The sequence below is a fragment of the Mustelus asterias genome, unplaced genomic scaffold, assembly GCF_964213995.1.
Source record: "Mustelus asterias unplaced genomic scaffold, sMusAst1.hap1.1 HAP1_SCAFFOLD_44, whole genome shotgun sequence".
Lineage (NCBI taxonomy): Eukaryota > Metazoa > Chordata > Chondrichthyes > Carcharhiniformes > Triakidae > Mustelus > Mustelus asterias.
The window spans coordinates 359,347-384,861 of NW_027590121.1; the positions used below are offsets into that span (position 1 = coordinate 359,347).

The following is a 25,515-nucleotide window of genomic DNA, read 5'->3' on the forward strand; positions in this document are numbered from 1 at the left end:
AATATATTCAATGACCTGCCTCCAATCCTCACTGGTGAAGACAGAGTTCCAAAGATCAACAACCCGCTGAGAGAAAAGATCTCTCTTCATCTTCATCTTAAATTTGAGATCCTTTATTTTTACTTGATTTCCACACCAGAGGAAACATCCTCTCAGCATCTACCTTGTCAAGCACCTTATATCATATGAATCATAGAATCCCTACAGTGCAGAAGCAGGCCATTCGGCCCATCGAGTCTGTACCGATCACAATCCCACCCAGACCCCATCCCCACAGCCCCATGCATTTGACACTAGGGTCAATTTAGCATGGCCAATCCACTTGACCCACACATCTTTGAACTGTGGGATGAAACCGGAGCACCTGGACGAAACCCACACAGACATGGACAGAAAATGTGCAAACTCCACACAGACAGTGACCCAAGGCTGGAATTGAACCTGGGACCCTGGCACTGTGAGGCAGCAGTACTAACCACCATGCCGCCCTTAAATTCCCAGATGTTTCAATAACTTCTCAGTCTTTTAAACTCCAATGAGTACAGGCCCCAGCTGCTCAACCTGAAAGATAAAACTCCTCATTTCAGGAATCAACCAACTGGACCTTCCCTGAACTGCCTCCACTGCAATTTTGTCCCAGCTAAAGTAATTCTGTGCCAGGTTAAAGGAGGAGAGAATGTTTTGAATTTCTGTTCTGGACAGATGCTGATGGATTTTGGAAACTCCTTTTACAGGGGGTTAGAAGGGGAGGATTTACTCACAGCAAACTCAGACCAAAAGAAATGTTTGACTGTCTTGAATTTCTAACCTTGAATTACACCGATAACTTTCCTCATTTACAGGGACACGATTTGAAGATTGCAACATTTTTCCCGGACACCAATCTCTCTGAGATCTTTTCAGCTGCAGCAGATTTTAAAATTGAAAACAGTGAAATTGTCTTGAGGTGAGTGTTAGTGAGCATTAATTCAAATTTAGAGCATGCTCTGATTCCATGGATTCGGGCTATTATGACTCCTTTACCATGGATGGGGAGGCAATGGTGCAGTGATAGTGTTATTGGATTAGTAACACAGGGATCCAGGCAACACACTGTGAACCCTGGGTTCGAATCCCACAACGGCAGATGTTGAAATTTGAATTCAGTACAAATCTAGAATTAGAAGTCCATTGATGACAATTGTCGTAAAAATCCATTCGATTTAATAATGTCCTTTTAAAGAAGGAAATTACCACTTCCCCCAGCAATGCAAGCCACTCAGTTCAAGGGCAATGAGTTGTAGGCAATAGATGCTGATGCAGCCAACACATAGAGTCATAGAGCAATACAGCACGGAAACAGGCCCTTCGGCCCAACTGATCCATGCCAACCATGGTGCCCTCCCAGCTAGTCCCAATTGCCCATGTTTGGCTCATATCCCTCTAATCCTTTCCAATTCATGTACTTATCCAAATGCTTTTTAAATGTTTAAACCTGCTGTTTAAACCTGCCTCAACCACTTTCTCTGGCAGCTCATTCCATGGACACACCACCCTCTGCATGAAGAAGTTGCCCCTCAGGTCTCTTTTAATCTTTCCCCTCTCATCTTAAACCTATGCCCTCCAGTTTTCAATTCCCCTACCCTGGCAAAAAGACTATGTGGGTTCATCCTACCAATGCCCCCCATGATTTAATACACCTCAATATAGTCACCCCACATTCTCCTACATTCGAAGGAATAAAGCCCTTGCCTGTCCACCTCTCGTGATCACTCAGGCCCATTAGTCCCAGCAACATCCTCATAAATCTTCTTTGCACTTTTTCCAGTTTATCAATGTCTTTCCTATAACAGGGTTACAAAAACTGTACACAATACTCCAAGTGCAGCCTCACCAACGAATAATACAACTATAACATAATGTCCCAACTCCTATACTCAGTGCCCTGACTGATGAAGGCCAGTGTGCTAAATGCCTTCTTCACCACTCTGTCTACCTGTGACATCACTTTCAACGAACTATGTACTTGTGCTCCTGGGTCCCTCTGTACTCCTGGGTTCCTCTGTTCCTCAACACTCCCCAGGGCCTTACCATTTACTGTATAAGTCCTACCCTGGTTTGACTTTCCAAAATGCAACACTCACACTCAAGACCATAAGACATAGGAGCAGAATTAGGCCACTTGGCCCATCGAGTCTGCTCCACCATTCAATCATGGCTGATATTTTTCTCATCACCATTCTTCTGCCTTTTTCCCATCACCCCTGATCCTCTTATTAATCAAGAACCTATATATCTCTGTTTTAAAGACACTCAATGACCTGGCCTCCACAGCCTTCTGCGGCAAAAAGTTCCACAAATTCACCACTCTCTGGCCGAAGAAATTCCTCCTTATCTCTGTTTTAAAGGATTGTCCCTTTAGCCTGAGGTTGTGCCTCTGTACTCTGTATTATCTGTACTAAAATCCATTTGCCAATCATCGACCCACTTCCCTAACCGATCAACTGATCAAGATCCCCCTATAATTTTTGATAACCTTCTTCGCTATCAGCGATACCTCCTAATTTAGTATCATCTGCAAACTTGCTAACCATGCCTTGTACATCCATGAATGAATATTTTAACGGCCATCCATTTCTCTGTTTCACCTCTGCCCTCCCTGATCAGCTCTCTGCCATTGTCTACCTTCCTCTGCCTCTAACAAAGGGTGTATTTTAACTATTATTTTGGCAAGCTATGTCTTGATGTTTTTACCACTTCACAACTCTATTCACTGCTGATTTACCAGCTTAGTCTTACAATGTTCAGGAATTGTTTCTCTTCCACTGGAGATCATTTCCCTTCCACTTCTGAGCTTATATTGACCAACAAAATCTGAGACATTTTTATTCCCTCTAATTCATTCTGCCCACCCTGAAACGTTAATCTTCTTTCTGTCTAAAAGGATGGTCTCTTTCCAAATGTTCACAATTAAAGGGCAGCAGATGGCTGATATTTAAGGGGACAGTAAATTAATATAGGACAGAGATATGTCTCGTGTTATTATATGGTACCCAGATTAGATATATTATTTATGTTTCTGTAATAAAATACATTTATTATTATTTCTTGCATTGTAATATAATGCTGCAGCGATGTTATACATTTCGAGCCATAACGTCATTACAGCACAGAAGGAATCCATTTGGTAACTCGAGTCCATGCTGACTCTCTGTATAACATTCCAGTCCCATTCCCACTCTATATCCCCATTCTCCTGAAAGTTTATTTCCTTGAAGTGCCCATCTACTTTCATTTTTAAATAGAATCCTGTTCTGAATTTCTATCCTGTACTGACACTGATGATATGTGTAAACTCATTTTACAGGATATTGAAAGAGGAATCACAGGCCGAAATCTCAAATGTCACATCAGATCTGACAGAGTCATATCCCTTGGGAGCTGAATATCATCGGACTTTGAATCGAGAAGGAGAAATGATTGTCCAGTCTGTTGATTTGAAAAGATTTCAAACATCAGTGTGACTGGAAAAGCACCAACACACTGCCACACTCGAGTGAGTGTGTTCCAGCGCACGAACTAAAGAGCTTTAACCAGTTACACAGCCTGAATAAATATCACACCATTCACAGCAGGGAGTGACTGTACCCTTGTTCTGTGTGTGGATGAGGCTTCAACTGATTGTCCACCCAAGACAGAGGCAAGGACACCTGCACCATGGAGAAACCATGGAAATGTGCGGACTGTGGGAAGAGATACAGAGTTCCATCAGAGCTGGAAGCTCATCGGCGCAGCCACACTGGGGAGAGACCATTCACGTGTTCTCAGTGTGGGGAGGGATTCACTCATTTATCCAGCCTGCGCAAACACCAGCGAGTTCACACTGGGGAGAGACCGTTCACCTGCTCTCAGTGTGAGAAGGGATTCACTCGGTCATCCCACCTGCAGACACACCAGCGAGTTCACACTGGAGAGAGGCCATTCACCTGCTCTCAATGTGGGAAGGGATTCACTCGGTCATCCCACCTGCAGACACACCAGCGAGTTCACACTGGAGAGAGGCCATTCACCTGCTCTCAATGTGGGAAGGGATTCACTCGGACATCCCACCTGCAGACACACCAGCGAGTTCACACTGGAGAGAGGCCGTTCACCTGTTCTCAGTGTGGGGAGAGATTCACTCAGTCATCTGCCCTGCGGAGACACCAGCGAGTTCACACTGGGGAGAGGCCATTCACCTGCTCTGAGTGTGGGGAGGGATTCACTCGGACATCCCACCTGTTGAGACACCAGCGAGTTCACGAGTGATTCCAGGGGTTGGATTCTGCTGTTATTGTTTCTGCTCTCAATTACATCCAGGACTGCATTTTGTTCATTCTCACAGTTGGTCAATGGGGAGGGTCGGGGGGTTTCTTTCTGCTGGACTGGCCGGTCTCACAACTGCCTCCAGTGAGCTGATGCTCTTTGAGTCTTGTTGCGAATACCCGGTTTTAAATTTCACACGGATCACAGAGTGACAGGGTGTGAGGAAGTTAAGAGTCACTATATTTGTTTGAAACCCCCTCAAACGCCCATCCCATTTCCTTTGTAATTGTTTATTGTCTCCACTTCCTCCACCCTCGTAGGCAGCGAGTTCCAGGTCATTACCATTCGCTGCATCAAAATATTCTTCCTCACATCCCCCCTGCATCTCTGACCCAAAACCTTAAATCTGTGACCTCCTCATCCTTGTCCCATCAGCGAATGGGAACAGCTTTTCTTTGTCCACCTTGTCTAAACCTGTCAGAATCTTGTCCACCTCTATCAAATCTCCCTTCAACCTCCTTTGCTCCAAGAGGAACAACCCCAGCCTGACATTGACAATAAAGAACAAACTAACAGAATATGTTAATACCTGAAATCAAATGGGAATGTTTAATTTCTGTTTTAAAGATATTGTAAATATATTGTCCTGGACAATAAAGGAATTGGAATAACTCACCTTGGGTGTGGTTGAATGGAATATATCAATCTGGAACCCACCAACAGTTAGTGAAAGTCTGGAATGTGTAGCTGGAAATCCCTCCCTAACAGCACTGTGGGTGTACCTACACCTCAGGCATTGTAACAGTTCAGGAAGGCAGTGTTGGGGTTGACCACGGCCGAGGCAGCTACAGACAGCCACATATTCTGTTATAATTGAAGGACTGCAGATTCAATGTGAGGCATTATGTGACTGGACTATCTTGACCACATTCCTGTGACTGCTCAGTTTCTGCAATCACGGACCATTAAAGCTGCTCAGCAGGGCCCTGACAGAGGACCTGGTGAGAATATTTACTCAGAATGAGCTCGAATTAAACTGGGGCGGCACGGTGGTACAGTGGTTAGCACTGCTGCCTCAAAGCGCCAGGGACCCGGGTTTGATTCCCAGCTTGGATCACTGTCTGTGTAGAGTTTGCACATTCTCCAGTGTCTGTGTAGGTTTCCTCCGGGTGCTCCGGTTTCCTCGCACAGTACAAAGATGTGTGGGTTAGGTGGATTGGCCATGCTAAATTGCCCCTTTGTGTCAGGGGGACTAGCTAGCGTAAATGAATGGGGTTATGGGGACAGTGTCGGTGGGATTGTGGTTGGTGCAGACTTGATGGGCCGAATGGCCTCCTTCTGCACTGGAGAGATTCTATGAGATTATTGCAGGACCGGCTGGTGTTCAGCGGCTGAGGAACCTGGAATCTGTAAAAAAGGGGTCTGACTAATCAACAAACGGGGGTAGGTCGCTGACTAAGAAGTTAAGAAGTGTTCTCAGGCATGTTTAAATTATTTTATCATAAATTTGTGATAAGAACTGTGAGGGACTTGTGACCTGATAGTTGGTGAAGTGACGGTATACTCCAAGTAGCACTGGACTGAAAAGCAGACCTCTGAGAGTAGATTCTAATGGTTATAATCCTACCCAAGCATGGCCAGTGAAAAAATCAGAGTGGGGACCGGACAGGTCTCTTACCTGCCATTTGGAAACTAAGAACAAGAAACTTATCGATTAAAATTATGAGAGAATAGAGCCAATCTTTCGAGTCTGGATGACACTTCATATGAGCTCTTATAAAGGGTCATCCAGACTCGAAACATTGGCTCTATTCTCTCTCCACAGATGCTGTTGGAACTGCTGAGATTTTCCAGCATTTTCTGTTTATTTTTAAGATTCCAGCATCTGCAGTATTTTATGATAAAATGATTAGTTCTGATTGGAATCCCCACGACCCTCCCGCAAAACAGAGGGAGTGGTGGCAAAGGGAGAAAAAGGATAAGGATGATAAAGTCTGGGTTCTGATTCTCCGAGCCCATGTAGAATTAACAAAATATGTGAATCAGTTTATAAAGAACAGAAGTTACCCATCCCTCACAAAAACTGATCAAATTAAATAGGTTGAGGAATATAACAAAAAAATTAATAGATGAAGTTTAAAACCATTTGTTTTGTTTTAATCTTGTGTAAAGTGATGTAATTGTGTGCCAAGTTTTTGCTGCTCACTCCCCATCCCTTTAGGTTCTGTAGAAAAGTTAACCCTTTCAGCAGACAGTTCATTTGTTTTTAAATCACTTGAAAACTCGTGTCTATTTTAGTTCATAATTGAAGATTTATGGGAATTGGCTAAGATGGGCTTTTTACATGTTTTAAGTATAAAAAAGTGGTCTTGAGAAGGCAATTTGGTAGAGAGAGGTGGAGGGAGAGATGTTTACAGAGAGGTGTGGAGAGCTGTTGGTTTTACAAGTTATCCATGTTTTTGGAGCAGTCACTTCATGTCCTGGTCTGAGAGGGATGGAGAGAAGTCTGTTCAATTGTTAAAGTTAAACTTTCTCTATTAACTGTTAATCAACACTCTGTTTTTTATCTTTCTGACTTGTTACATTTTTAATGATTAATAAACTTTCTGAATTCACCATTTAAAGTGTTCTTTCTTGCCATATGGTTAAGACACTGGAACCTGGTGTGATTTACGATTAGGGAGGTTATTGTAAACAAGAGAACCCCCATAAATCTTAGTTCAAATAAATCAAAGTTCTGACAAATGGAATGTTATCCTTTATTATTCCGGACAAATGTGAGGTAATGCATTTTGGAAGGTCTAATACAGACAGGAAATATACAGTAAATGACAGAACCCTTAAGGGTATTGATAGGCAAAGGGATCTGGGTGTACAGGTACACAGGTCACTGAAAGTGGCAATGCAGGTGGAGAAGGTAGTCAAGAAGGCATATGGCATGCTTGCCTTCATCGGCCGGGGTATTGAGTTTAAAAATTGGCAAGTCAGGTTGCAGCTTTATAGAAGCTTAGTTAGGCCGCACTTAGAATATAGTGTTCAATGCTGGTCGCCACACTACCAGAAGGATGTGGAGGCTTTGCAGACGGTGCAGAAAAGTTTTACCAGGATGTTGTCTGGTATGGAGCGCATTAGCTATGAGGAGAGGTTGGAGAAGCTTGGTTTGTTCTCACTGGAGTGACAGAGGTTGAGGGGGGACCTGATAGAAGTCTACAAGATTGAGAGGCATGGACGGAGTGGATAGTCAGAAGCTTTTTCCCAGGGTGGAAGGTTTAAAGGAGATGTTCGAGGCAGATTTTTTACAGAATAGCGGGTGTTTGGAACTCGTTGGCAGGGGAGGTAATGGAAGCGGATACAGTAGTGACTTTTAAGGAGCGTCTTGACAAATACATGAATAGGATGGGAATATATATGGTCCCCGGAAGGGTAGGAGGTTTTAGTTAAGTTGGGCAGCATGGTCGGTGCAGACTTGGAGGGCTGAAGGGCAGAATTTTGCCTTTATACTAATTCTTGTTGGATAAGGACATCAAAAGTATCGGGTATAACACGAGAACGCAACACAAACAGATCAGCCATGATCTAAATAAACGGTGGAGCCGACTCAAAGGGCCAAATGGCCGACTTCTGCTCCGATGTCGAATGTTGGTCACAAATTCCTGAGAATTGTGAAACAAGACTGGAAGATTCGCCTTGCTTGTGTTAGTGGGAAAATGTCCAGGAGAACCGTCTCTGTGAAGGACAGTTCTGGGATTAAAGGTTGCCAGACTGGAAAAGGAGGAGTAAAGAATCACTTTGGGCTGGTTTTTGGAGAAAATATGTCAACATTCCAAGGCAGAGTAAAATATATCCATTGAGTTGGATATTTAATGGTGTTAAGAGTAAAAGGGCAAAGTTTAATTGTACAGTTTAAGGGCGATGTTCCCTATAAAAAAGTGTTTAGTCATTGTTGCCTCCAGTTTGTTGGAGTAAACATCAGAAAACTTGAAGTTTTGTCATGTGATTCTTTAATTTGTTTACCGAACAGTTCATTTAAAGCCACACGTTTCGACTTCCCATTTGAGCCTGGGGCATCTTTCTGTCTCTCTATTGCTCGTGTCAATGACAGCCAGGCGACGGAGCTGAGGGCTGAATTTAGCTGAGAATAATGGGGCCTGCGCCCCAGTTGGGAAACTGCCATGGGCGTCGCACTAATAGAGAGACAGGAAGCTGCTGGAGGACTGAGTGGGAAATGGGCCTCCAACCAATTGTTATATCAGTCATTCAGAACTAAAGAGAGACCCGTCTCTTTAAATACATATACAGGGAAGAGGCTGCACTGAAATCTGTTCCTTTTAACCTGCACAAAAGCAGGAGGCTGAGATTGACGGGCTGCAGGAGTCCATTCAGCCCGTCATGTCCCTGCTATCTCTTTGCAAGAACTCTCTGATTCATCCAACTGCTCTGTTCTTTCCCCACAGCCCTGCAAATTCTTCCCTTTCAAGTCTTTACCCTTTGGGAATATACTATTGAATCTTTCAAGCAGATCTGAACAACTCGCTGTGTCAAAAAATAAAATCCCATCTCCCCCTCTGGCTCCTTTGCCAATTACCTTAGAGGGACTCACTTTCTGTTAAAGAGCCTGCCAACCCCTCTCACCCACTTTCCCTAAAGTGCATCAATCTCATCAGGAAAAGTCCAGCAAAATCAAATATTTTTACTGATAAAAGTTTATTAATGAAACAGAACATGGTTAAAACAAACAGAAAATGACTTGAGGATCAAAGACAACCAGAGTAAAAGGATGTTCACAACGTTCTGGACCCAAATGGTTTATCTTTAATTCATATGTAGCCTGTTCCCTGCCCTCTTTGTGGTAAAGGCAGAATTCTCTGGATAGTAAATTTAAAAAGAAGTTTATTGAATGAAAAAGGTTTACTGAATACGGTGGTACAGTGGTTACTGCTGCCTCACAGTGCCAGGGACCCGGGTTCAATTCCCGGCTTGGGTCACTGTCTGTGCGGAGTCTGCACATTCTCCCCATGTCTGCATGGGTTTCCTCCCCGTCCTCCGGTTTCCTCCCACAGCCCAATGATGTGAAGGTTAGGTGGATTGGCCATGCTAAATTCTCATTCAGTGTACCTGAACAGGCGCCAGAGTGTGGCAACTCGGGGAATTTCACAGTAGCTTCATTGCAGCGTGAATGTAAGCTGACTTGTGACTAATAAATAAACTTTAAGACATTGACTTTTACAGCTTCATGCGGGTGATCAGTCTGTAGAAGAGTAACCCTCTCTGCCTCCTTCTTTCACAGTAATTTCCTTGGAACTCAGCCTTGGGAGGCTTCAGAATTTGGTTCACAAGGAAAACCTTCAGAACCTCTACTTTTATTACCAAAGTGACCATTACTGGTGGCACGGTAGCACAGTGGTTAGCACTGCTGCTTCACAGCTCCAGGGTCCCGGGTTCGATTCCCGGCTCGGGTCACTGTCTGTGTGGAGTTTGCACATTCTCCTCATGTCTGCGTGGGTTTCCTCCGGGTGCTCCGGTTTCCTCCCACAGTCCAAAGATGTGCGGGTTAGGTTGATTGGCCAGGTTAAAAATTGCCCCTTAGAGTCCTGGGATGCGTAGGTTAGAGGGATTAGTGGGTAAAATATGTGGGGTGGGATTGTGGTCGGTGCAGACTCGATGGGCCGAATGGCCTCCTTCTGCACTGTCGGGTTTCTATGATTACCACACGTCAGAGTTGGGCCTGTTGTAACATGACAATTGGTCAATTTGGTCTCCAGATTAATTGAATTGGATCCGCAATTACTGACACCACTTTCTCTTATTATCTTAGACAGGAATACAAGAGAACTGGTTCATACTATCCCTTTATCTGATTCTATACAATACCCTTATTCACACAGTTTCAAATGTTGAGGCTAATCAGAGCTTGAAGATCTCTCTCGCCAGTACACTATGCCAGCTGCGGCACAGTGGTTAGCATTGCTGCCTCACAGCGCCAGGGATCGATTCTCGGCTTGGGTCACTGTCCATGTGGTGTCTGCATGTTCTCCCCGTGTCTGCCTGGGTTTCCTCCAGCTGCTCCTGTTTCCTTCCCCAGTCTGAAAGACGGGCTGGTTCAGTGCATTGGCCATGCTACATTCTCCCTCAGAGTAACCCGAACAGGCACCAGAGTGTGGTGACTAGGGGATTTTCACAGTCACTTCATTGCAATGTTAATGTGAGCCTACTTGTGACACAAATAAATAAACTTTAAAAATGTATCTTCATTGCACATTCGTTACATACACAACAATTAAGATTTTACATTTTAAAAGCAAATAAAAACTCAGTCTTTTACTATAACGACTGATTCATTAATTGTAACTCAATTCAGGGTCACTGCTTATTCAATCACCATGATGCCCCCTCCGTGGCCAATTCCTGAACGCCCCCCCGTGCACATCCACCCTCCTTGGCAGAGATTCACCCCCCGCCGTCCCCCCCGATCACCCTCCCCCCCCATACAAAGCTCCCCCCTTGGCGTCCACCCTCCTTGCATAAGCCCCCAGTCATTATAAATACCCCTCCACTAAGCCCCACCCCCACCCATCCCCTTGGCACTGCCCATGGTACATTTATGGTACTCAACTGGGCACTGCCAGGGTGCCAGGAGGGTACTGAATGTGGCACTGCCCCATGGGCACTGCCCCTGACCACCATGGTGGCTTCAATGGCCTCCGATCCCACCTCCCCCCCCCCCCCCCCCCCCCACCCCCAGTGTGGCTCAAGCACCTGGTCCCCGCTGGTGAAGACCAGTAGTGATTCTCGCCGATGTGACGTCTCGCCAGCGAGGGGGGGAAGCAGCCATGCTGAACCCACCAATTGCATTGTAATGTAGGCAACTCTGTGCAAATAACCTTCACTCACTTTCCGGGAATGAAGCCGGCAAAACACGGGCCGGGAAGATAGCAATCCTTTAGTCTCGCACGCTATCCTCCTGGCTCACCGGTCTAATCGAGCGGCGAGTCAAGCCGGTAAGATCGCCCCCTGTATCTTTCTTTCACACTCAGACTGAACAATCAGCCTTATTCTTGAGGCAGATTTCACAGAATATAATGTCCTCTCGCTGATCAAAATGAAAGAAGAAATTCTTAGTTTAAACAATTCCTGCTCGCTACACAGATTCCACAAGCATTGAGGTGAATACAGTGTGGTAACAACAAAATGACAACAATACAGCTCAGTAACAACAAACTTTTTTAAACTTCATCTTTTTTAAATTATATTCCTCAACCTAATTATTTTAATTTGATCAGTTTTTGTTGGGGATGGGTAACTTCTGTTCTTTATAAACTGATTCACTCATTTTGTTAATTCTACATGGGCTCGGAGAATCAGAACCCAGACTTTATCATCCTTATCCTTTTTCTCCTTCTGCCACCACTCCCTCTGTTTTGCGAGAGGGTCGTGGGGATTCCAATCAGACTGAATCATTTTATCATAAAAGTAAAATACTGCGGATACTGGAATCTGAATAAAAACAGAAAATGATGGAAAGTCTCAACAGGTCTGACAGCATCTGTAGAGAGAGAATAGAGCCAATGTTTCAAGACTGGATGACCCTTCATAAGAGATCTTCTGAAGTGTAATCCAGACTCAATGTTGGCTCTATTCTCTTCTCATTGTATCGATACGTTTCTTGTTCTTAGTTTCCAAATGGCAGGTAAGCTCTGGTTTTTCACTGGCCATGCTCGGGTAGGATTATAACTATTAGAAGCTATGCTCAGAGGTCCACTTTTCAATCCAGTGCTACTTGGACTATACCGTCACTTCACCGATTATCGGGTCACAAATTTATGATAAAATAATTTAAATAATGCCTGAGAATGCTTCTTCACCAACTACCTATCACCGTGTGTTGATTGGTCAGACCCACTTTTTACAGATTCGGGAATCTCAGCCGCTGAACACCAGCCGATCCTGGAATAAGTTTAATTCTAACTCATTCTGAGTAAATATTCTCACCAGGTCCTCTGGCGGGGCCCTGCTAAGCAGCTTTAATGGTCCGTGATTGCAGAAACTGAGCAGTCACAGGAATGTGGTCAAGATAGTCCAGTCCCACAATGCCTCACATTCAATCTGCTGTCCTTCAATTCTAACAGAATATGTGGCTGTATGTAGCTGCCTCGGACATGGTCAACCCCAACACTGCCTTCTTGAACTGTTATAATGCCTGAGGTGTAAGTACATCCACAGTGCTGTTAGGGAGGGATTTCTCGCTACACATTCCAGACATTCACTGGACTGTCGGTGGATACCAGATTGATATATTCCATTCAACCACACCCAAGGTGAGTTATTCAAATTTCTTTATTGTCCAAGACAATATATTCACAATATCTTTAAAACAGAAATTAAACATTCTCATTTGGTTTCAGGTACTAACATATTCTGTTAGTTTGTTCTTTATTGTCAATGTCAGGCTGGGGTTGTTCCTCTTGGAGCAAAGGAGGTTGAGGGGAGATTTGATAGAGGTGGACAAGTTTCTGACAGGTTTAGATAAGGTGGACAAAGAAAAGCTGTTCCCATTAGCTGATGGGACAAGGATGAGGGGGGTGCAGATTTTGGTTCAGAGATGCAGGGGGGGATGTGAGGAAGAATATTTTGATGCAGCGAATGGTAATGACCTGGAACTCGCTGCCTACGAGGGTGGAGGAAGTGGAGACAATAAACAATTACAAAGGAAATTGGATGAGCATTTGGGGGGCTTTCAAACAGAAATGCTGACTAAATATCTCTTAACTTCCAGCCTGGGCTCGATTCCCGGCTTGGGTCACTTGTGTGTGGAGTTTGCACATTCTCATCGTGTCTGCATGTGTTTCCTCCGGGTGCTCTGGTTTCCTCCCACAGTCCAAAGATGTGCAGGTTAGGTGGATTGGCCATGATAAATTGCCCCTTAGTGTTAGGGGGACCAGCTAAGGTAAATGCATGGGGTTATGGGGATAGGGCCTGGGTGGGATTGTGGTCTGTGCAGTCAATGGGCCAAATGGCCTCCTTCTGCACCGTCGGGATTCTATGATTCCTAACACCCTGTCACTCTGTGACCCGTGTGAAATTTAAAACCAGGTATTCGCAACAAGACTCAGAGGGTATCAGTCCACTGGAGGCAAAGTCATGAGACCGGCCAGTCCAGCAAAAAGAAACCCTCCGACCCTCCCCATTGACCAACTGTGAGAATGAACAAAACGCAGTCCTGGATGTAATTGAGAGCAGAAACAATAACAGCAGAATCCAACCCCGAATATCACTCATGAACGCGTTGGTGTCTCAGCAGGGCAAATGAAGCTCTGAATCCCTTCCCACACTGAGAGCAGGGAAAGGGCCTCTCCCCAGTGTGAACTCGCTGGTGTGTCCGCAGGTTGGATAACTGAGTGAATCCCTTCCCACACTGCGAGCAGGTTGCGAATACCTGGTTTTAAATTTCACAAGGATCACAGAGTGACCGGGTGTTAGGAATCATAGAATCCCGACGGTGCAGAAGGAGGCCATTCGGCCCATTGACTCTGCACAGACCACAATCCCACCCAGGCCCTATCCCCATAACCCCATGCATTTACCTTAGCTGGTCCCCCTGACACTCAGGTGCAATTTAGCGTGGCCAATCCACCTAACCTGGTTTCTCCCCGGTGTGAACTCGCTGGTGTCTCTGCAGGATGGATGAGTGACTGAATCCCTTCGCACACGCATAGCAGGTGAACAGTCTCTCCCCAGTGTGACTGCGTCGATGAGTTTCCAGATCAGATGGGACTTTGAATCCCTTCCCATAGTCCCCACAGTTTCTCCATGGTGTCCTTGTGACTCTACAAGTTAAACAATCAGTTAAATCTCACACAGAACAGTCTCTCCCGCTGTGAATGCTGTTATATTTTTTCAGGCTGTGTAACTGGTGAAAGCTCTTTCCACACTCAGTGCACTGGAACACTCTCACTCGAGGGTGTGTTTGTGTCTCGGGGTTTTTCCAGCCACACTGATGTTTAAAATCTTTTGAAGCAGAAAGAACATGGAAACATTTCTCCTTCTAGAGTCAAAGGTCGATAATATTCCGGTCTTGATTATATGATATATTATATTATTATGATTATATTATTCAGATTCTATGATTCCGATTTAAAAACAAATGAACTGTCTGCTGAAAGGGTGAACTTTTCTACAGAACCTAAAGGGGTGGGAAGTGAGCAGCAAAAACGTGGCACACAATTACATCACTTTACACAAGTTTAAAACAAAACAAATGATTTTAAACTTCATCTATTAATTTTTTTTGTTATATTCCTCAACCTATTTACTTTAATTTGATCAGTTTTTGTCAGGGATGGTAACTTCTGTTCTTTATAAACTGATCCACCTATTTTGTTTATTCGACATGGGCTCGGGAATCAGAACCCTGACTTTATCATCCTCATCCTTTTTCTCCTTCTGCCACCACTCCCTCTGTTTTGCGGGAGGGTCTTGGGGATTCCAATCAGAACTAATCATTTTATCATAAAATACTGCAGATACTGGAATCTTAAAAATAACAGAAAATGCTGGAAAATCTCAGCAGGTCTGACAGTATCTGTGGAGCGAGAATAGAGCCAATGTTTCGAATCTGGATGACCCTTTATAAGAGCTCTTATGAAGTGTCATCCAGACTCGAAAGATTGGCTCTATTCTCTAATCATTTTAATCGATAAGTTTCTTGTTCTTAGTTTCCAAATGACAGGTAAGAGACCTGTCCAGTCCCCACTTGAGCTCTGATTTTTCACTGGCCATGCTTGGGTAAGATTATAATCATTGGAATCTACTCTCTGAGATCTGCTTTTCAGTCCAGTGCTACTTGGAGTATACCGTCACTTCACCGACTATCAGGTCACAAGTCCCTCACAGTTCTTATCACACATTTATGATAAAATAATTTAAACACACCTGAAAACGCTTCTTAACGTCTTAACCTCCCCCCGTTTGTTGATTCGTCAGACCCCTTTTTCACAGATTCCAGGTTTCTCAGCCACTGAACACCAGCCGGTCCTGCAATAATCTTATTGAATCTCTATAGTGCAGAAGTAGGCCATTCGGCCCATCAAGTCTGCACCAACCACAATCCCACCGACCCTATCTCCATAACCCCATGCATTTGCCCCAGCTAGTCCCCCTGACACTAAGAGGCAACTTAGCATGCCCAATGCACTTAACCTGCACTTCTTTGGACTGTGGGAGGAAACCGGAGCACCCGGAGGAAACCTACACAGACATGGGGAGAACGTGCAAACTCCACACAGTGATCTAAGCTGGAAATCGAACCCGGGCCCCTGGCGCTGTGATGCAGCACTGGTAACCACTGTGCCACCGTGCTGCCCCAGTTAATTCTAACTCATTCTGAGTAACTATTCTCACCAGGTCCTCTGTTGGGGCCCTGCTAAGCAGCTTTAATGGTCCGTGATTGCAGAAACTGAGCAGTCACAGGAATGTGGTCAAGATAATCCAGTCCCATAATGCCTTACATTCAATCTACAGTCCTTCAATTATAACAGAATATGTGGCTGTATGTAGCTGCCTCGGCCGTGGTCAACCCCAACACTGCCTTCCTGAACTGCTACAATGCCTGAGGTGTAGGTACACCCACAGTGCTGTTAGGGAGGGATTTCCAGCTACACATTCCAGACTTTCACTAACTGTTGGTGGATACCAGATTGATATATTCCATTCTACCACACCCAAGTTGAGTTATTCCAATTCCTTTATTGTCCAGGACAATATATTCACAATAACTTAAAACAGAAATTAAACATTCCCATTTGATTTCAGGTATTAACATATTATGTTAGTTTGTCCTTCATTGTCGATGTCAGGCTGGGGTTGTTCCCCTTGGAGCAAAGCATGTTGAAGGGAGATTTGATAGAGGTGGACAAGATTCTGACTGGTTTACATAAGGTGGACAAAGAAAAGCTGTTCCCATTAGCTGATGGGACAAGGACGAGGGGGACACAGATTGATGGTTTTGGGTCAGAGAGGAAGGGGGGATGTGAGGAAGAATATTTTGATGCAGCGAATGGTGATGACCTGGAACTCGCTGCCTACGAGGGTGGAGGAAGTGGAGTCAATAAACAATTACAAAGGGAATTGGATGGGCATTTGGGGGGTTTCAAACAGAAATAGTGACTCTTAACTTCCTAACACCCTGTCACTCTGTGATCCGTGTGAAATTTGAAACCATGTATTCGCAACAAGACTCAAAGAGCATCAGCCCACAGGAGGCAAAGTCATGAGACCGGCCAGTCCAGCAGAAAGAAACCCTCTGACCCTCCCCATTGACCAACTGTGAGAATGAACAAAATGCAGTCCTGGATGTAACTGAGAGCAGAAACAATAACAGCAGAATCCAACCCCTGGAATCACTCGCGAACCCGTTGGTGTCTCAGCAACTGGGATAAAAGACTGAATCTCTTCTCACACACAGAGCACGTGAACGGCCTCTCCCCAATGTGAATTCGCTGGTGTGTCAGCAGGCTGGATGAATCACAGAATCCCTTCCCACACTGAGAGCAGGTGAATGGCCTCTCCCCAGTATGAAATCGCTGGTGTCTCTGCAGGTGGGATGACTGAGTGAATCCCTCCCCACATCGAGAGCAGGTAAAGGGCCTCTCCCCAGTGTGAACTCGTTGGTGTTTCCGCAGGGTGGATGAACAAGCGAATCCCTTCCCACACTGAGAGCAGGTGAATGGTCTCTCCCCAGTGTGAACTCGCTGGTGTCTCTTCATGTTGGATGAGTGAGTGAATCCCTCCCCACACTGAGAGCAGGTGAATGGCCTCTCCCCAGTGTGGCTGCGCCGATGAGCTTCCAGCAGAGAGGGGGCTCTGTATCTCTTCCCACAGTCCCCACATTTCCATGGTTTCTCCATGGTACAGGTGTCCTTGCCTCTCCCTTGGGTGGACAATCAGTTGAAGCCTCGTCCACACACAGAACACGTGTACAGACTCTCCCTGCTGTGAATGGTGTGATATTTATTCAGGCTGTGTGACTGGTTAAAGCTCTTTAGTCAGTGCACTGGAACACACTCACTCGAGTGTGGCAGTGTGTTGGTGCTTTTCCAGTCACACTGATGTTTGAAATCTTTTCAATTCAACAGACCGGACAATCATTTCTCCTTCGAGATTCAAAGTCCGATGATATTCAGCTCCCATGGAATATGACTCTGTCACGTCTAGACGTGACGTTTGAGATTTCGGCCTGTGATTCCTCTTTCAATATCCTGTAAAACAAGTTTATAAAAGTCATCAGTGTCAGTACAGGATAGAAATTCAGAACAGACAATTCTAGTTTCTATGGAACATTCTTTCCTATTTCAGTCCCAAAAAGCTGTAAATCTCCATCCCACACACTCTCCCTCCATTCTCACTCTGCTGTATCTAATATTCACCCTCCCAATTCTCCTGAAGGTGCTGATTGAGGCTGATTGACAGATCCATGCTCACTGCTTCCTGTCCTGGACACTGAGACCATAACAAATAGGAGCTGCAGTCGGCCATTTGGCTCATCGAGCCTTTTAAACTATTCAATGAGATAATTCGTTCATCTACCTCAGCATCATTCTCCCCACACTAAACCCATATCCCTTGATCTCCTCAATATCCAGAAACCAATCAATCTCTCTCTTGAAAGTAGTTGATGACTGAGGCTTCACTGTCCTCAGGGGTTGAGAATTCCAAATCTTCACCACATCCTTGAGTGAAGAAATCCCCTCACATCTTAGCTTTTGCTCCATCTTCTTGTCTGTTCCCCATAACTCTTGACACCCTTGTCAGTCAAAGATCTGTCTAACTGGAATATATTCAATGATCCTCAGCCTCCACTGGTCCCTGTGGAAGAGAAATCCAAAACCTCACAACCCTCTGAGGGAAGGGATGTCTGGAAATATATAACGTAGCTACAGTTCCATATTACAAGATATTCAGATCCCAAGGAATATGACTCTGTCTAGATGTGACGGTTGAGATTTTTGCCTGCGATTCCTCGTTCAATATCCTGTGAAATGAGTTTGCAAAAGTCATCACAGTCAGTATAGGATAGAAATTCAGAGCAGACATTTCTAGTTTCTCTGGAACATTCTTTCATATTTCATTCCCAAAAAGTTGTAAATCTCCATCCATATCTATGGATTCTATTTACAAATGAAAGTGGATGGGCACTTGAAGGAAATAAACTTTCAGGAGAACGGGGATATAGAGTGGGAATGGGACTGGAATGTTATACAGAGAGTCAGCATGGACTCGAGTTACCGAATGGATTCCTTCTGTGCTGTAATCATTTTATGACTGGAAATGTATAACATCGCTACAGCCTTATATTACAACGCAAGAAATAATAATGAATGTATTTTTTTACAGAAACATAAATAATATATCTAATCTGGGTAGACATATCTCTGTCCTATATTAATTTACTGTCCCCTTAAATGTCATCCATCTCCTGGGGAAAGCTGCCCTTTAATTATGAACATGATGAAAAAGACCATCCTTTTCGCCAGACAAATAAATGTGTCAAGCTGAGGGAGCAAAGGATGTTCACCAGGCTGATTCAGGGAATCACAGGACTGATGTAGGAGGAGTGATTGACTAGGTTCGGATTGTTTTTGTTGGAGTTCATATGAATGAGGGGGTATCTCATAGAGACTTATAAAATTCTAACAGGTCTAGACAGGATAGATGCAGGGAGGATGTTCCCGATGGAGTCCAGAACCGGGGGTCACAGTCTGAGGATTCAGGGGAGACTATTTAGGACGGAGGTGAGGAGACATTTCTTCACCCAAAGAGAGGTCACCCTGTGGAATTTATTACCACAGGAAGTAGTTGATGCCAAAACATTGAATGTATTCAAGAGGCGGCTGGATATAGCACTTGGGGCAAATGGGATCACAGGTTATGGGGAAAAAGCAGGATTAGGCTATTGAGTTGGATGATCAGCCATGGTTGTAATGAATGGCGGAGCAGGCTCGAAGGGCCAAATGGCCTCCTCCTGCTTCTACCTTCTATGTTTCTATATCAATGTCTTCAAGAGAGAGAGAGAGACCTGGGCCAACCTTTCCAGAGTCTGCAGCCTCCCTGGATTCACTTCCTTTCCCTTCAGTTGCTGCAAGTCCCCAATTTCCCCCAGAATGAGAAAAGAAATGGAAAGGGGGAGAAAAGAAAGTGTTTTACTCACAGATGTTGCCCTCTTTTAGGTCAAAACAAATAAACAAACTCAAGTTAAATCAGGACAAAGTAAAAGGGGCAGCTCCCCAAAAGGAGGGGGAACAGCCCGAACAAAAATCAAAGTACAAAGGAAACTTAAAAACATCAAATTAAAATGTGATTATTAGGGTCAATAACGCACCCCAACCCATGCAGTGCCCAACGGGCACGGAAGGCGTCAACCGCGCCCGTGGACACCGCATGCTCCCTCTCCAGGGACACCCAGCCGCGAACGTAGCCGCGGTAGAGGGGAAGACAGTCAGGATGGACGGCCCCCTCGATCGCCCGCTGCCTGGACCGGTAAATGGCGCGTTTCGCCAATCCCAGGAGCAGGTTCACGAGGAGGTCGCCATCCCGACCCCAACAAAAAGAGAGTGCAACCTAAGACACAAAACATAGACATGGTCCACGGACTCCACAAGGCCACAGAAGGGGCAAGCTTCATAGCCCGTGAACCAGTGAATCCTACGGTTGTGCGGAACTGCTGCATGCATCACCCTTCACCCCAGGTCCCCGATGTAATTGGGGCAATCCCTCCATAGAGGGACCTCTACGGAAACAAGGCCCGCCAAGGTGTATCTGGGCGACAGGCGAGGAGGCGGCAGTGGAAGGTGTGCAGCAGCAGCCCGCACAGGAGACGCCTCCGCGCGGTAGAAAAAGACACGGAGGTGGAGAGAATGTTTATCCTCCTACCCTGACCTTGACCCGGGAGCCGTAAAGGTTGGTGAGAGTCGTAGCGGACATGCCAAATTTCCTTAGTCTTCTGGGAAAGTTGGTGGGGCTTACTTATCTACAGTGTAATTTTTCGTTAGAGAGAAGCAGGTTAAGAGGTGACTTAATAGAGGCGTACAAGATGATCAGAGGATTAGATAGGGTGGACAGTGAGAGCCTTTTTCCTCGGATGGTGATGGCTAGCACGAGGGGACATAGCTTTAAATTGAGTTTTGATAGATATAGGACAGATGTTAGAGGTAGGTTCTTCACTCAGAGAGTAGTAAGGGCGTGGAATGCCCTGCCTACAGCAGTAGTGGACTCGTCAACATTAAGGGCATTTAAATGGTCATTGGATAAACATATGGATGATATTGGAATAGTGTAGATTAGAGGGGCTTTGGATTGGTTTCACTGGTCGGCGCAACATTGAGGGCCGAAGGGCCTGTACTGCGCTGTAATGTTCTATGTTGTATGCTGTCAGATCTGCAGAGATTTTCCAGCATTTTCTGTTTTTATTTCCCTTTCTTTTTCCTTCTCTGTCACCGCTCTGTCTCATCAATAAGACATTGGGACTCAAAGGGTTGATGCAGTTTGATGGACAAGTTGTCTCCATTCTGAACACTGGGGAACAAGCGCCTCCCACTGATTGACAACATTGCCCTCTACAAACATGGCGGCCGCACGTGCGCACTGCTCCATATTGCCCCCAATAAAGATGGCGAACGTTAACCCGGGACGAACACGAGGAGCTGCAGCCCCGCTCGGTACAAACTGGGTCCGGGAAGCTCTCTTCCGCGGTTTGCGCCTTACACAACATGCTTACGTAGCGTTTCCACCCAACTGGGCGATCCATTGCTCTCTCCGTACCGCCAATCACCTCTAACAGATTTCCGAGCCCAAAACAAAAGCCGTTTTCCATCGCCATTACTCACACTGCGCATGCTCGAGTTAAAGTTGGCCCCGCCCCTCGTTCGCTCCTATTGGTTGCACTGCCCCCTCTTCCCATTGGCCCGCGTTGCCGTCAATCAGCCGGGCATTGTGACGGTGACTTGCTGTTTGTCCAATAATCACAGTGACAGAGTCTCAGTGTAACAATGACACACACAGACTCCAATACAATCAGAGTGGGGATGGAGCACAGAGACAACACAGCAAAGCACAGACTTACTCTGAGTGTAACAATGACACACACAGACTCCAATACAATCAGAGTGGGGATGGAGCACAGAGACAACACAGCAAAGCACTGACTTACTCTGAGTGTAACAATGACACACACAGGCTCCAATACAATCAGAGTGGGGATGGAGCACAGAGACAACACAGCAAAGCACTGACTTACTCTGAGTGTAACAGTGACACACACAGGCTCCAATACAATCAGAGTGGAGATGGAACACAGAGACAACACAGCAAAGCACTGACTTACTCTGAGTGCAACAAATACAATGTTTGTTCAAATAATAAGAGTCACGTTGCAGTATGTTAGCGAACACAGCATTAGATCCAATGTAATGGTAATACAGTCAGTATCTAGTGCACCATAACCAAAGTTTAGGTTTCATTTGATAGTGTGAGTGAGTCATGGCCCATTGATATAATGTGTTTAGATTCCGGTGTGTGTTACTCTGCCACTGTCAGTATCAGACAATAACCTGTCTGTTATTCCAATTCTGCTGTATTTTACAACGTCGATGGTTGTCATGATGTGGAGATGCCGGCGTTGGACTGGGGTGAACACAATAAGAGTTTTAACAACACCAGGTTAAAGTCCAACAGGTTTATTTGGTAGCAAATACCATTAGCTTTCGGAGCGCTGACGAAGGAGCAGCACTCCGAAAGATAATGGTATTTGCTACCAAATAAACCTGTTGGACTTTAACCTGGTGTTGTTAAAACTCTTACTGTATTTTACAACTGCAGCCCCTGGGGCTGATTGGAGTCTGGTATAACAATCACAAAGGTCGGTTTCAGTGTCTCTGAGGTCATTTTAACTGCAGGTAATCTGACATTAAGGGAGACAAGAGGCCCAACAAACATTTGATTATAAAAGGAGGACAAAGTGTAAGGGAACAATGATATTTTAAGGTGTCTGTGTTATGGTGAGTGTCACTGGGAGGTGAGTGATAAAATACAAGTGGAAACATCATGACAGAGACACATGTGACTGACTCGGCCTGACTGAGAGCTGTTATACTCAAGGGGAGAATAATGAGGACATGGGAAACTCCAGGGATTTCTGATATCTGAGGTGTATCTGTTCGAGGAACTGAAAATAATCAGTTCCTTCTCATGGTTATCTCCAGTTCTCAAGTTACACAGACACACAGGAAAGAGATCTGACAGCTCATCAAACCCAATATTTTAATCTTCTGTTTGAGACACATTATAATCGAAAAGATCAAATATTAAAACCTGAGGAGAGAAACATTCAGAATGTCACAAAGATGAGTGAACTGTCCAATTAATCCCATTGACCATAACTCTGCCAATTTACCTTCTGCAAGTATTTATCCAATTCCCTTTGAAAGTTACTAGTAAACCTGCTTCCAGCACCTGTCAGTTTGTGCATTCCAGATCATATGAAGTTATTGTGTAAAACATTCTCCTTATCACCCCCTCCAATTCTGTTGTCAATTAAATTAAATCTCTGTATCCTCTGCTTACAGACCCTCCTGCACCAAGGAAATCAATTCTCTCCATCGACAGACCCTCCTGCTCCTGGGAGATAATTTCTCTCCATTGATACTATCATTAATCATTTGTCATTTTAAACACCTCTATTAAATCTCCCCATCACATTCCCTGATCTAAGATGGATAACCCATGTTTTTCCTGCCCTGAAGAATTATATGGACTCAAAATGTTAACTGTTTCTCTCTGAACAGATGCCGCCGGACCTGCCGGGTTTTTCTGCTTTTCTCCCTGTTTTTCCTTCTATAATCAATCAGAAACTCTTCATGATTTTGAACATCTTGATCAAATAGGAACACACAGAGCCTGAGAGAGGTACAGAGGGAGAGACAGAAAGACTGAGAGAAAAATTGAGAAAAATTTTAAAAAGCAGGAAGATGAGGCGGTCAAAGATAAAAGCTGAGAAACAGAGGAAACAAGCAATAGAGAGAGAATGATATAGAATATAAGGGAGCAGGCTATCAGTTCCCAGCTATGGGGAGCAGAGTCGGCATCTCCACGTCAGAGCAGAGGGAACTCAGTGGGCGGCACAGTAGCACAGTGGTTAGCACTGCTGCTTCACAGCTCCAGGGACCTGGGTTCGATTCCGGCTCGGGTCACTGTGTGTGTGGAGTTTGCACATTCTCCTCGTGTCTGCGTGGGTTTCCTCCGGGTGCTCCAGTTTCCTCCCACTGTCCAAAGATGTGTGGGTTAGGCTGATTGGCCATGCTAAATTTGCCCCTTAGTTTTCTGAGATGTGTAGGTTAGAGGGATTAGCGGGTAAAAATATGGAGGGATATGGGGGTAGGGCCTGGGTGGGATTGTGGTCGGTACAGACTCGATGGGCCAAATGGCCTCTTTCTGCACTGTAGGGTTTCTATGATTCAGTAACTGATCCACAGACACAGCTGGCTATATCTGCAAATGGAAACTCTGAACAGAAATAACAGGCTCATTTGTAAATGTCACCACAATGTGATCTGTGTGACTCTGCCGCGACTCTGTGGACAGATATAGGCCGCACTGACAGATGTTCTCACCAGATTGTTGTCCCTGGATTTATTTTCTGCTCAGAAGTGAGATGTGAGGTTTGGAACCGGCAGCAGAGAAACAGGAAGTTGTGTTACCTGAGAATGAAACAGCCGGTGTCAGTTTGATGTTATCACCATGAACAGTCTTCCTGTCTGTGAGGGTGAACTCACTCTGACAGCATCAAGAACAACCACACAGATTGCTGCCGGTCTCAGCATTACATTCAGCTCCATTCCCATTTTAAACAATAAAGAAAGGAGATTATTATGGATTTTTAACACATTCACTGAATTGGGAGATGGACTGAGGGTCATCACTGGGAGAAGTGAGGAGGAATTAGAGAACAAATGAGTTTTCCCAAAGAGGGTTATTAGAAAAGAGGAGATTTAAAGTGAGTCAGGGCCTGTCAGAGGAAGTGGGAGAGAGAAACAGAGAGGATTGAATCTCCATCAATTAGATGTTTTCTCAGACAGCGAAGAGAGATGAAGTGTGTTTGTGCTTTTTCAGAGAGAGGTAATGAGAGAGAGAAAACAATGAATAAGTTTAAGCATTATCTGAAATAGGAAGGTTAAATGAGTGAGTGTTTGAAAGAAAGATAGAGAGACATTAAGTGACGAACACGGTATCCGAGAGGAGAGAGGTTAAGTGAATGTGAGACAGGAGCGAGGTTAGAGTGTAAGGGAGGTGGAAGGTAAGTGTGAGTGAATGCCTGGAGAGAGAGAGAAACGTTCAGTGAGTGTTAAGAGAGATGAGAGATGTTGAATGATTGAGTTTCTGAGAGAGAGGAGATGTTAAGTGAGTGAATGTCTGAAAGAGAGGAGAGGAGGTTCACACACCCAGGGATCACTGAGAATGATCAAAATAAGGAGATCACCCAGAAAACTACCAACAGGAAACTTCAGCTAAACACATCACTCATTCTTAAATGGTCAGTCAGGGCTCTGTTGCTGCTCAGCTTCTCTCTGTTCTGTTTATAATGGTTAAAGGCTGATAGGAGTGAGGTTTATTTAGAAGGATAGTGGATGGGAAGCACACAACAAAACTGAGAATTCTTGGACACACACTGCAGCTCCTTCTCTATCTGGGAATCAAATTGTTGTCTCATTGACCCAGCAGTTAACAGGCTCCTTTGAACGTCTCCAGCTGCTACTTTGATGCAGACTTCAACCAATTTATTTGAAGCCAGTTTCTGTTCAATAAACCAGGACTGACACACACACATTAAAATGTTTTAGACTTTTTTTCATTCTAAGTCTGGAAACCTAAACCTGCCGTTTCACTCTCAGTCAGGAATAGATCCCAGTTTTACACCAATCTTTGACAGCACGTTTCCAGCATTCACCATTGTTCTTCCTGACTCTAAACACAGTTGTAAAGGAGCTTCTTTTCCGTGTCTAGGAGCTCTGAACCATGGAAAAGAACGACTGGGACACATTTCTTACACACCTCAGGATTCACCCACACGGGGACTTTGCTGTCAGTGAAAAGTGATGAAAAAGACCAAAGTGCTGTTTGTCCCTCTCAGCGTGACCCTGAAGGACTGGGTCAAGAATGAAGTTCTGTTCCTACTGTATGATCCTC

At 44.9% G+C, this 25,515-nt stretch overlaps 3 protein-coding genes across 3 annotated transcripts in view; 1 reads left to right on the forward strand and 2 right to left on the reverse strand.

Annotated features, from left to right (window-relative positions):
• The window catches only part of LOC144483034 (uncharacterized), a 305,151-nt gene that overhangs the window by 128,675 nt on the left and 150,961 nt on the right, over positions 1-25,515 (reverse strand). The window lies entirely within an intron of this gene.
• LOC144483010 (uncharacterized) overlaps positions 1-25,515 on the reverse strand; it is a 132,311-nt gene that overhangs the window by 87,459 nt on the left and 19,337 nt on the right. The gene's annotated exons all lie outside the window — the stretch shown is intronic.
• On the forward strand, positions 831-4,958 carry LOC144483048 (uncharacterized). The gene is made up of 2 exons (XM_078201889.1): positions 831-946; positions 3,347-4,958. The coding sequence occupies exon 2, from the start codon at positions 3,697-3,699 to the stop codon at positions 4,285-4,287; it is 591 nt and encodes a 196-aa protein (XP_078058015.1). The 5' UTR covers positions 831-946; positions 3,347-3,696; the 3' UTR covers positions 4,288-4,958.